Source organism: Taudactylus pleione, unplaced genomic scaffold (assembly GCF_031769625.1).
Source record: "Taudactylus pleione unplaced genomic scaffold, aTauple2 ptg000758l, whole genome shotgun sequence".
In the NCBI taxonomy this organism is placed as follows: Eukaryota; Metazoa; Chordata; class Amphibia; order Anura; family Myobatrachidae; genus Taudactylus; species Taudactylus pleione.
In genome coordinates this window covers 2,070,964-2,084,764 of record NW_028285160.1, presented here as the reverse complement: position 1 = coordinate 2,084,764, position 13,801 = coordinate 2,070,964, and the positions used below count along the sequence as shown (strand labels likewise).

The 13,801-nt window shown below is 44.9% G+C and overlaps 1 protein-coding gene across 3 annotated transcripts in view; it reads left to right on the top strand.

Moving 5' to 3' along the window:
- Nucleotides 1–13,801, top strand: part of LOC148476981 (ATP-binding cassette sub-family B member 5-like) — an 85,654-nt gene that overhangs the window by 47,400 nt on the left and 24,453 nt on the right. For all 3 annotated transcript variants that reach the window (XM_088457367.1, XM_088457368.1, XM_088457366.1), the window contains 2 exons: nucleotides 437–514; nucleotides 603–686. In XM_088457367.1, the coding sequence (XP_088313493.1) occupies nucleotides 437–514; nucleotides 603–686 (162 nt within the window). The remainder of the gene's footprint in view (nucleotides 1–436; nucleotides 515–602; nucleotides 687–13,801) is intronic.

The following is a 13,801-nucleotide window of genomic DNA, read 5'->3' as shown; positions in this document are numbered from 1 at the left end:
GGTCTCTGGAGTAAAACACAAAATCACAATTTAATTCAGCTTATTTGCTCAATTGTGCACTGATGCATCAGATGCGATACATATTTTGCATAAGAAAAAATTAGTCTCATGTATCCAATGGAATTATTGCACTTTGTATCCAAAATAAAATACTCACTTGCCGCAAGTGGTATGCCAAGTATACGGCAGTCCACCTCAAAGCATTCATATAGTCATTGTCAATTTCATTTCGACATTAGGACATCTATTTTGCAAGCTTTTGGGATATAATGCATTAAAACCTTCAAATACTCTATGAGCTATATTTATATTATCTTATACAAATGTACTTTTCTCTTCATTCTGAAGACTAATATGTAATGATTTCCAATACGTTTTTTTTCAGAGCTTGTATGTATCTGTATAACATTATGTCATCCTCTCCATTACTTGTCAGGGTTTCATGTTTGGGAGATCAGGTGAAGTCCTCACCATGCGGCTGAGACAGATGGCATTCAAGGCCATGCTTCGCCAGGTAATTACTATTCCATGTATACCATTGTCAGCCAGCTGATTACTAGTCTCAGTATTCTACTCATGTTATCGCCTTTTACTTCCCTTAGGAAATATCATGGTTTGATAACAAAAAACACAACACTGGGGCTTTAACAACCAAACTGGCCACAGATGCTTCTCAGATACAGACGGTAAGTGCACTGTGACTGTGGTAGGAGATGTTTCTCTCTGGATGGAGAACACCACAGACACATCCTATGTCCTGATAACCTGCAAGGGTCCAACACCCACTGGCTACTTACCTCTGCAGCCACTTTCCCATCAGCTTTCCTATTCCCCTAGTAAATGCCTATAATGATTTGCTGCCATTGTTACAAATCTAAGAAAATATTAGTATTCTGACTTACATTAAGGGATGATTGGGTATATTTACTAAAGTGCAGGTTTTTAGAGTTAGAGATGTTGCCCATGCCTTCAACTTCTATGTATTTCAACTTGGGGTGAGCGGGTTCGGATTTCTGAAATTCGAACCCTCCCCGAGCCACCCCGATCCGAGGCAGATCGGAGTCAGGCTCGACTTTTCCCGCCTGACTCGGATCTGAAATCGAGGCAAAACGTCATCATCCCGCCTTCCGAGTCTCGCGGGTTTTGGATCCTATATAAGGTACCTGCGTCGGCGCCATTTTCTCACTCGGCTGTGGACAGTGAAGAGGGAGGGTGGGAGTTAGGGCTGGCTGGGCTGTGTAGTGTAGTGTAGTGTAGTGCAGAGTAGTGTTGTGCTGTGCTGTGCTGTGCTGCTGTTGTCCACTACTTCAAAGTCCATAGGGGCTGGCTGTGTTGTACTGTGCTGCTGTTGTTAATAGGGGCTGTGTCCACTACTTCAAAGTCCATAGGGGCTGGCTGGACTGTGTTGTGCAGTCAGTTCTCCATAGGGGCTGTGTCCACTCCAAAGTCCTGTGCAGTGTCCCAGTCCTAAAGGGGTGCTGTAGTGTTGTCCAGGGGGTGCTCTGTCCATCAGGGGTGCTCACCTCAAGTGCTAAAAAAATAATATTTTTTGTGTGTTTGTGAATTGTGTGCGCAGTAGCCGCACGTGCATCAACAAAGTAGTGCCAAGCGTGCGCCTGTGTCATAAGTAAAGGGCCGGCTGGCTTGACCGTTAAAGGGTGCTGTAACCCCCAAAGTACACTCCAGTCCAAACCAAAAAAAAAATTATTTTCTGTGTTTGTGAATTGTGTGCGCAGTAGCCGCACGTGCATCAACAAAGTAGTGCCAAGCGTGCGCCTGTGTCATAAGTAAAGGGCCGGCTGGCTTGACCGTTAAAGGGTGCTGTAACCCCCAAAGTACACTCCAGTCCAAACCCAAAAAAAAATTATTTTCTGTGTTTGTGAATTGTGTGCGCAGTAGCCGCACGTGCATCAACAAAGTAGTGCCAAGCGTGCGCCTGTGTCATAAGTAAAGGGCCGGCTGGCTTGACCGTTAAAGGGTGCTGTAACCCCCAAAGTACACTCCAAACCAAAAAAATATATATTTTCTGTGTTTGTGACTTGTGTGCACTGTGGCTGCACGTGCATCAACAAAGGAGCAGCGCCAAGCGTGCGCCTGTGTCCCATAAGTAAAGAGCCGGCTGGCTCATTTCTTAAAGGGTGGTGTAACCCACGAAGTGCACTACTCTCCAGCAAAAATAAAAAAATATTTTCTGTGTTTGTGTGCGCTTTAGCCGCACGTATATATCAATATAACATAAATGGAGGACCAAACTTTCTCCGATAAAAATAAAATAGGGAAAGATCAAGAACCACTTCCTCCTAGTGCTATTGCTGCTGCTGGGAGTTGTTCATCATCCCAGAGAGGAAGTAGGAACATCACTACTTTTACTAAACAATTGACCCTCCAACAGTCCCTAGCGATGAGGATGAAGTACGACAGCAGTCATCCTGAAGCAAAACGTATAACTGAGGCCTTGACTGCTATGTTGGTGTTAGACGTGCGTCCGGTATCCGCCATTAGTGCAGTGGGATTTAGACAATTGATGGAGGTAGTGTGTCCCCGGTTCCAAATCCCGTCTAGATTCCACCTGCATCCTCAAAGCAGCAGCGACAAGCGTGCGTCTGTCTGTTAAAGGGTGGTGACACCCTCAAAGTGTGCTACACAAACAATAAGAATATTGTTCTTTTTTTTTCTGTCTTTGTGAATTGTGTGGGCTGTAGCCGCACTTGCATCCTCAAAGCAGCAGCGACAAGCATGCGTCTGTCTGTTAAAGGGTGGTGTAACCCTCAAAGTGCTCCAAAAAATAAAAACTATTTTTTTAATGTGTTTGTGACTTGTGTGCGATGTAGCCACACGTGCATCAACATAGTAGCAGCGCCAAGCGTGCGCCTGTGTCATAAGTCAAGGGCTGGTTTGGACATCTGGTCCGGACTGAAGGACGTGCCAACAATTTCTGACAAGTCTACTGTCACTGCATATGATACTGTCCTCAAAGCAGCAGCGACAAGCGTGCGTCTGTCTGTTAAAGGGTGGTGACACCCTCAAAGTGTGCTACACAAACAATAAAAATATTGTTCTTTTTTTTTCTGTCTTTGTGAATTGTGTGGGCTGTAGCCGCACTTGCATCCTCAAAGCAGCAGCTACAAGCGTGCGTTTGTCTGTTAAAGGGTGGTGTAACCCTCAAAGTGCTCCAAAAAATAAAAAACTATTTTTTAATGTGTTTGTGACTTGTGTGCGATGTAGCCGCACGTGCATCAACATAGTAGCAGCGCCAAGCGTGCACCTGTGTCATAAGTCAAGGGCTGGTTTGGACATCTGGTCCGGACTGAAGGACGTGCCAACAATTTCTGACAAGTCTACTGTCACTGCATATGATACTGCCCTCAAAGCAGCAGCGACAAGCGTGCGTCTGTCTGTTAAAGGGTGGTGACACCCTCAAAGTGTGCTACACAAACAATAAAAATATTCTTCTTTTTTCTGTCTTTGTGAATTGTGTGGGCTGTAGCCGCACTTGCATCCTCAAAGCAGCAGCGACAAGCGTGCGTCTGTCTGTTAAAGGGTGGTGACACCCTCAAAGTGTGCTACACAAACAATAAAAATATTGTTCTTTTTTTTCGGTCTTTGTGAAATGTGTGGGCTGTAGCCGCACCTGCATCCTTAAAGCAGCAGCGACAAGGGTGTGTCTGTCTGTTAAAGGGTGGTGACACCCTCAAAGTGTGCTACACAAACAATAAAAATATTGTTCTTTTTTTTTCGGTCTTTGTGAAATGTGTGGGCTGTAGCCGCACCTGCATCCTTAAAGCAGCAGCGACAAGCGTGCGTCTGTCTGTTAAAGGGTGGTGACACCCTCAAAGTGTTCTACACAAACAATAAAAATATTGTTCTTTTTTTTTCTGTCTTTGTGAATTGTGTGGGCTGTAGCCGCACTTGCATCCTCAAAGCAGCAGCGACAAGCGTGCGTCTGTCTGTTAAAGGGTGGTGACACCCTCAAAGTGTGCTACACAAACAATAAAAATATTCTTCTTCTTTTTTCTGTCTTTGTGAATTGTGTGGGCTGTAGCCGCACTTGCATCCTCAAAGCAGCAGCGACAAGCGTGCGTCTGTCTGTTAAAGGGTGGTGACACCCTCAAAGTGTGCTACACAAACAATAAAAATATTGTTCTTTTTTTTTCGGTCTTTGTGAAATGTGTGGGCTGTAGCCGCACCTGCATCCTTAAAGCAGCAGCGACAAGCGTGCATCTGTCTGTTAAAGGGTGGTGACACCCTCAAAGTGTGCTACACAAACAATAAAAATATTGTTCTTTTTTGTTCGGTCTTTGTGAAATGTGTGGGCTGTAGCCGCACCTGCATCCTTAAAACAGCAGCGACAAGCGTGCGTCTGTCTGTTAAAGGGTGGTGACACCCTCAAAGTGTGCTACACAAACAATAAAAATATTGTTCTTTTTTTTTCTGTCTTTGTGAATTGTGTGGGCTGTAGCCGCACTTGCATCCTCAAAGCAGCAGCGACAAGCGTGCGTCTGTCTGTTAAAGGGTGGTGTAACTCTCAAAGTGCTCCAAAAAATAAAAAACTATTTTTTTAATGTGTTTGTGACTTGTGTGCGATGTAGCCGCACTTGCATCCTCAAAGCAGCAGCGACAAGCGTGCGTCTGTCTGTTAAAGAGTGGGGACACCCTCAAAGTGTGCTACACAAACAATAAAAATATTCTTCTTTTTTCTGTCTTTGTGAATTGTGTGGGCTGTAGCCGCACCTGCATCCTTAAAGCAGCAGCGACAAGCGTGCGTCTGTCTGTTAAAGGGTGGTGACACCCTCAAAGTGTGCTACACAAACAATTAAAATATTGTTCTTTTTTTTTCGGTCTTTGTGAAATGTGTGGGCTGTAGCCGCACCTGCATCCTTAAAGCAGCAGCGACAAGCGTGCGTCTGTCTGTTAAAGGGTGGTGACACCCTCAAAGTGTGCTACACAAACAATAAAAATATTCTTCTTCTTTTTTCTGTCTTTGTGAATTGTGTGGGCTGTAGCCGCACTTGCATCCTCAAAGCAGCAGCGACAAGCGTGCGTCTGTCTGTTAAAGGGTGGTGTAACCCTCAAAGTGCGCTCCACAAACAATAAAAATATTCTTTTTTTTTTTCTGTCTTTGTGAATTGTGTGGGCTGTAGCCGCACTTGCATCCTCAAAGCAGCAGCGACAAGCGTGCGTCTGTCTGTTAAAGGATTACATCGGTAACAGCATCCAAGTAGGCATGTCAGACAGTCCGTACCTGTACTGGCAGGAAAAAGAAGCAATTTGGAGGTCCCTGTACAAACTGGCTCTATTTTACCTGAGTTGCCCCCCCTCCAGTGTGTACTCCGAAAGAGTGTTTAGTGCAGCCGGGAACCTTGTCAGCGAAAGGCGTAGGAGGTTGCTTCCACATAATGTGGAGAAGATGATGTTCATAAAATGAATTATCAACTCTTCCAGGGAGACCAGCCTCCAGAACGTACAGAGGGACCTGTGGTTCCAGCGGGGACGAATTAATACTCTGTGAGGATGAGGATGTACACACTGAAGAGGGTGAGGAATCGGTGGATGAGGAGGATGAGGATGACATCTTGCCTCCGTAGAGCCAGTTTGTGCAGGGACAGATTAATTGCCAGCTTGTTTTGTGGGGGCCCAAACGAACCAATCATTTCAGCCACAGTTGTGTGGCAGACCCTGGCGCTGAAATGATTGGTTTGTTAAAGTGTGCAAGTCCTGTTTATACAACATAAGGGTGGGTGGGAGGGCCCAAGGACAATTCCATCTTGCACCTCTTTTTTTTCTTTGCATTATGTACAGTTTGGGGCCTAGTTTTTCAAACTGCCATCCTGTCTGCCACTGCAGTTTCACGCCTAGATGGGTCATGTGTTTGTGCCGCCCACTCGTGTCGCTTAGCATAGTCATCCAGCTACCTCGGTGCAACCTTTTGGACATAAAAACACTATTGTGAGGTGTGAGGTGTTCAGAATAGACTGGAAATGAGTGGAAATTAAGGTTATTGAGGTTAATAATAGCATAGGAGCAGAAAAACCTACAAATTCTGTGATTTTAGCTGTTTTTATGCTTTTAAAAAAAAAAAAATACAGATCCAAAACACAAAACCCAGAACCCAAAACACGGAAGGGTGGTTTTGGCAAAACCAATCCAGATCCAAAACACGAAGAAAGATCCAGATCCAAAACCAAAACACAAAACACGAAAAGTGGCCGGTGCACACCCCTAATTTCAACCAAACAACATATAAGCAGGGTGCCGCTGATAACATGAAGATGGCAAACTTGAGAATTGTAGTAGTTGTTTGGAAAAATAAAGCTGACTTAGGACCAAATTTCCATATTTACTAGATGTTTGTTCTTTAACTAAGGTTTCTACTTGTCTGATGTACAGTATATATTAGTGCTGCTAGGCCTGTTTGCATATCTTAGGTGATTGCAGGTCTACACCCATCTGTATGTGGCCAGTGTATGTGCTCAGTGTGTGGCGTCAGTGTCTGCAGCCAGTATATGCGGCCAGTGTCTGCGGCCAGTGTGTGCGGTCAGTGTATGCGGCCACTGAGTGCAGTCAGTGTATGTGGCCAGTGTATGCAGTCAGTGTATATGATCAGTGTATGCGGCAACTGTGTGCAGTCAGTGTATGTGGCCAGTGTACACGGCAACTGTGTGCAGTCAGTGTATGTGGTCAGTGTGTGCAGTCAGTATATGCGGCCAGTATATTCGGTCAATGTATGTGGCAGCTGTGTGCAGTCAGTGTGTGCCGTCAGTGTGTGCAGTCAGTGTATGCGGCCAGTACATTCGGTCAGTGTATGCGGCCAGTGTATGCAGCCAGTGTATGCGGCAACTGTGTGCAGTCAGTGTATGTGGCCAGTGTGTGCAGTCAGTGTATGCGACCAGTGTATTCGGTTACTGTATGCGGTCAGTGTGTGCAGTCAGTGTATGCGGTAAGTGTATTCGGTCAGTGTATGCGGCAACTGTGGGCAGTCAGTGTGTGCCGTCAGTGTGTGCAGTCAGTGTATGCGGCCAGTACATTCGGCCAGTGTGTGTGGCCAGTGTATGCGGTCAGTGTATGCAGCCAGTGTATTCAGTCAGTGTATGCGGCAAGTGTGTGCAGTCTTGTATGCGGCAAGTGTATGCAGCAAGTGTAGTCGGTCAGTGTATGCGGCAAGTGTGTGCAGTCAGTGTATGCGGCCCAGCATGTTAATCATAATGCGGCTTAGGGGCAGTACAGTTCCTGGGCATGTGCAGGTCTCTCACCATCAGAGTTGTACATAAAGCATCGGATTTGCTTACAACTTTGAATCAGTGCCTATATCGACACCATAATGCCAAAACCAGTATCCCAACACAGTTTTAATCTATTTAAAGCTTTTTAACTAGGTCAGCATTATAACTTTAAACTAGGGGTGTGCACCGGCCACTTTTCGTGTTTTGTGTTTTGGTTTTGGATCTGGATCTTTCTTCGTGTTTTGGATCTGGATTGGTTTTGCCAAAACCACCCTTCCGTGTTTTGGGTTCTGGGTTTTGTGTTTTGGATCTGTATTTTTTTGAAAAAAAGCATAAAAACAGCTAAAATCACAGAATTTGTAGGTTTTTCTGCTCCTATGCTATTATTAACCTCAATAACCTTAATTTCCACTCATTTCCAGTCTATTCTGAATACCTCACACCTCACAATAGTGTTTTTATGTCCAAAAGGTTGCACCGAGGTAGCTGGATGACTATGCTAAGCGACACGAGTGGGCGGCACAAACACGTGACCCATCTAGGCGTGAAACTGCAGTGGCAGACAGGATGGCATTGAAAAACTAGGCCCCAAACTGTACATAATGCAAAGAAAAAAAAGAGGTGCAAGATGGAATTGTCCTTGGGCCCTCCCACCCACCCTTATGTTGTATAAACAGGACATGCACACTTTAACAAACCAATCATTTCAGCGCCAGGGTCTGCCACACAACTGTGGCTGAAATGATTGGTTCGTTTGGGCCCCCACAAAACAAGCTGGCAATTAATCTGTCCCTGCACAAACTGGCTCTACGGAGGCAAGAAGTCGTCCTCATCCTCCTCATCCACAGATTCCTCACCCTCTTCAGTGTTATGTACATCCTCATCCTCACAGAGTATTAATTCGTCCCTGCTGGAACCACAGGTCCCTCTGTACGTTCTGGAGGCTGGTCTCCCTGGAAGAGTTGATAATTCATTTTATGAACATCATCTTCTCCACATTTTGTGGAAGCAACCTCCTACGCCTTTCGCTAACAAGGTTCCCGGCTGCACTAAACACTCTTTCGGAGTACACACTGGAGGGGGGGCAACTCAGGTAAAATAGAGCCAGTTTGTACAGGGACCTCCAAATTGCTTCTTTTTCCTGCCAGTACAGGTACGGACTGTCTGACATGCCTACTTGGATGCTGTCACCGATGTAATCCTTTAACAGACAGACGCACGCTTGTCGCTGCTGCTTTGAGGATTCAAGTGCGGCTACAGCCCACACAATTCACAAAGACAGAAAAAAAAAAAGAATATTTTTATTGTTTGTGGAGCACACTTTGAGGGTTACACCACCCTCTAACAGACAGACGCACGCTTGTCGCTGCTGCTTTGAGGATGCAAGTGCGGCTACAGCCCACACAATTCACAAAGACAGAAAAAAAAAGAACAATATTTTAATTGTTTGTGTAGCACACTTTGAGGGTGTCACCACCCTTTAACAGACAGACGCACGCTTGTCGCTGCTGCTTTGAGGATGCAAGTGCGGCTACATCGCACACAAGTCACAAACACATAAAAAAAATAGTTTTTTATTTTTTGGAGCACTTTGAGAGTTACACCACCCTTTAACAGACAGACGCACGCTTGTCGCTGCTGCTTTAAGGATGCAGGTGCGGCTACAGCCCACACAATTCACAAAGACAGAAAAAAGAAGAATATTTTTATTGTTTGTGTAGCACACTTTGAGGGTGTCACCACCCTTTAACAGACAGACGCACGCTTGTCGCTGCTGCTTTGAGGATGCAAGTGTGGCTACATTGCACACAAGTCACAAACACATTAAAAAAAATTTTTTTATTTTTTGGAGCACTTTGAGAGTTACAACACCCTTTAACAGACAGACGCACGCTTGTCGCTGCTGCTTTGAGGAAGCAAGTGCGGCTACAGCCCACACAATTCACAAAGACAGAAAAAAAAAGAACAATATTTTAATTGTTTGTGTAGCACACTTTGAGGGTGTCACCACCCTTTAACAAACAGACGCACGCTTGTCGCTGCTGCTTTAAGGATGCAGGTGCGGCTACAGCCCACACATTTCACAAAGACAGAAAAAAAAGAACAATATTTTAATTGTTTGTGTAGCACACTTTGAGGGTGTCACCACCCTTTAACAGACAGACGCACGCTTGTCGCTGCTGCTTTGAGGATGCAGGTGGAATCTAGACGGGATTTGGAACCGAGGACACACTACCTCCATCAATTGTCTAAATCCCACTGCACTAATGTCGGATACCGGACGCACGTCTAACACCAACATAGCAGTCAAGGCCTCAGTTATACGTTTTGCTTCAGGATGACTGCTGTCGTACTTCATCCTCATCGCTAGGGACTGTTGGAGGGTCAATTGTTTAGTAAAAGTAGTGATGTTCCTACTTCCTCTCTGGGATGATGAACAACTCCCAGCAGCAGCAACAGCACTAGTAGGAAGTGGTTCTTGATCTTTCCCTATTTTATTTTTATCAGAGAAAGTTTGGTCCTCCATTTATGTTATATTGATATATATACGTGCGGCTAAAACGCACAAACACAGAAAATATTTTTTTATTTTTGCTGGAGAGTAGTGCACTTTGTGGGTTACACCACCCTTTAAGAAATGAGCCAGCCGGCTCTTTACTTATGGGACACAGGCACACGCTTGGCGCTGCTCCTTTGTTGATGCACGTGCAGCCACAGTGCACACAAGTCACAACACAGAAAATATATATTTTTTTGGTTTGGAGTGTACTTTGGGGGTTACAGAACCCTTTAACGGTCAAGCCAGCCGGCCCTTTACTTATGACACAGGCGCACGCTTGGCACTACTTTGTTGATGCACATGCGGCTACTGCGCACACAATTCACAAACACAGAAAATAATTTTTTTTCGGTTTGGACTGGAGTGTACTTTGGGGGTTACAGCACCCTTTAACGGTCAAGCCAGCCGGCCCTTTACTTATGACACAGGCGCACGCTTGGCACTACTTTGTTGATGCACGTGCGGCTACTGCGCACACAATTCACAAACACAGAAAATAATTTTTTTTTTGGTTTGGACTGGAGTGTACTTTCGGGGGTTACAGCACCCTTTAACGGTCAAGCCAGCCGGCCTTTTACTTATGACACAGGCGCACGCTTGGCACTACTTTGTTGATGCACGTGCGGCTACTGCGCACACAATTCACAAACACAGAAAATAATTTTTTTTTTGGTTTGGACTGGAGTGTACTTTGGGGGTTACAGCACCCTTTAACGGTCAAGCCAGCTGGCCCTTTACTTATGACACAGGCGCACGCTTGGCACTACTTTGTTGATGCACGTGCGGCTACTGCGCACACAATTCACAAACACAGAAAATAATTTTTTTTTTGGTTTGGACTGGAGTGTACTTTGGGGGTTACAGCACCCTTTAACGGTCAAGCCAGCCGGCCCTTTACTTATGACACAGGCGCACGCTTGGCACTACTTTGTTGATGCACGTGCAGCTACTGCGCACACAATTCACAAACACAGAAAATAATTTTTTTTTTGGTTTGGACTGGAGTGTACTTTCGGGGGTTACAGCACCCTTAACGGTCAAGCCAGCCGGCCCTTTACTTATGACACAGGCGCACGCTTGGCAGTACTTTGTTGATGCACGTGCGGCTACTGCGCACACAATTCACAAACACAGAAAATAATTTTTTTTTTGGTTTGGACTGGAGTGTACTTTCGGGGGTTACAGCACCCTTAACGGTCAACCCAGCCGGCCCTTTACTTATGACACAGGCGCACGCTTGGCACTACTTTGTTGATGCACGTGCGGCTACTGCGCACACAATTCACAAACACAGAAAATAATTTTTTTTTTGGTTTGGACTGGAGTGTACTTTCGGGGGTTACAGCACCCTTAACGGTCAAGCCAGCCGGCCCTTTACTTATGACACAGGCGCACGCTTGGCACTACTTTGTTGATGCACGTGCGGCTACTGCGCACACAATTCACAAACACAGAAAATATATTATTTTTTTAGCACTTGGGGGGAGCACCCCTGATGGACAGAGCACCCCCTGGACAACACTACAGCACCTCTTTAGGACTGGAACACTGCACAGGACTTTGGAGTGGACACCTCCCCTATGGAGAACTGACTGCACAACACAGTCCAGCCAGCCCCTATGGACTTTGAAGTAGTGGACACAGCCCCTATTAACAACAGCAGCACAGCACAACACAGCCAGCCCCTATGGACTTTGAAGTAGTGGACAACAGCAGCACTACACTACACTACACTACACAGCCCTAACTCCCACCCTCCCTCTTCACTGTCCACAGCCGAGTGAGAAAATGGCGCCGACGTGGGTACCTTATATAGGATCCAAAACCCGCGAGACTCGTAAGGCGGGATGATGACGTTTTGCCTCGATTTCAGATCCGAGTCAGGCGGGAAAAGTCGAGCCTGATTCGGATCGGACTCGGATCGGGGGGGCTCGGGGGGGTTCGGATTTCAGAAATCCGAACCCGCTCACCCCTACTTTAAACATGCTCATTTAACATCATGTTTCAAGTTATACTGCTGACCCAGTTAAATGCTTTAACCATAACTGCATAAATACAAAAAAGACTTGCGCTGCTGATGTTTATTCGATCACTGTTTATTAATAAATTCCACAGTGGAATATCAAGGTATAAATGGCACAATAAAATAGAGAGATGAAAATTATTATTTAATACGTATAGAAATGATCTATAAAGATAGAATGGTAGGAACACGTAATAAAATGAATCAAAATAAAAAGATATACAATGTAAAAAAATAGAAACAAAACAAACAATGTATCATTTCCTAAAAAAGAAAAAAACAGCTGGTAGCTAAAAATTAAGATAATTGAAGTTCCTTATGATTAGGAGGTGAACCTCCTTGGCATGACAGAATCTATTTAAGATATGGAAGGTGATCCCTAATATGGGTACAGATCCTCAATAGGCACGCTGTAAATTAACCTCTGTGTGTGCGTGCAAGAAAGCAAATGATAGAGGATATCTTAGAAGGTAATATGCCTCCTTAGCACAACATAATCAGTTCGAAGTTAAAATATATTCCCTTTAATAGGGCACAGTTCCTCAGTTGGTACACGGAATATTCCTGTTAATAATATGTGCAGTGGTGAGTGTGTACTCACAGTGGGGAGACCAGAACTTGGATAATTGCCTACATCAGGCACAAATTTCAAATGAGTAAGTATATGGTCCCGTAAATAATGGACAAGAAACAACTCACAGTAAGATGAATACATCCTGGAGTGGAGGTATATCCGTGTATCCCCGGTATACAGCACGGACTTGTGAACTCTGCACTGTGAATGGAGCGCGTGTAGTGTGGAAGTGTGGAAGCAACCGTGCTGGAATCTGGTGTAGGTCCAGATGGGACGAGTGGATGATGTGGTTCAAGGTGAACAAAAGCGGTCTCCGCTAGCGGGACCAATGTCTTCCACTAATCTCCACAGCACAGGTGTGTGACAGGAAAACCGGCAGTGGTAGCTGGAACAGCCAGACAGTCCGGTCTCTCTGAATGTGGACAAGATAAGGTCTCTGCAAAAGGGACCAAAGTTTTCAGCTTGTCTCCACTGCCCAGGTGCAATAATTAGAAGCCAGCGGAGGTAGCTGGAGCGGCCGGACACTCCGGTGTCTCTAGAGGTCAGAAGTCCAAGAAGCCCTTAACGCGTTTCGTCACGCTCACGTGACTTTCTCAAAAGGTGTGGCTTCAAACCTTGGATGCTTCCTATATATAGATCCCATTAAGTAGTAGCAGGTGTGGGAATAAATTAATCAGAACAGAGGTAATAGTTCTTTTTAAAGGGACATGAGGTAATAATAGCATAATGAGCAATCACAAACTATTATTGCAATAAGAAAGTATATATATGGTTATTTTAATATAATAACTGATGAAAAATGATTAAAAATAAAAAATAAAAAAATAAAATATAAAATAAAAATAAAAAATAATTATAAAAACTAATCACAACAAAATAAAATACACATCTAAAACAAACAGATATGTATCAATGATAAAGCAATATAATAATATAGGGAGGTATAATAAATAAAATAATAAAAGGAATATATAAAAGACCTGCATACTGTCACTGGCATTGGGGTGTTGATATACTGGAGTCAGTGTCGACAAACTGGCTATCGACCTCCCATATGTATCTCATTAACCAGGGGCATATTAAAAGAGGAGGGGGCCCATGTGCGGTCTCCATCCGAGGTCCCCTCCTCTCTATCCAGGGGCCGGCAGTGCACTGAGCACAGCACCGCAGCAGTAGATTCTGGACACTAGTCTGTGCCTAGAGTCTACTGCGCATGCGGGAACATGGTGCTGCAGCCATTTTCCTGCCCATTTCCTTACTGTGCATGCGAAAAACATGGGATGGCCATGGAGGCCATTTTCCAGACAATTTTTACAGCGCTGCTAGCGCCAACGTCGGATTCTGGAGAGTAGGTATTAAAAATATGGGTGTGCTGTGTGGGCACCCTTGAACCCAGGAACCCATGTGCCCCGCACCCCCTGCAC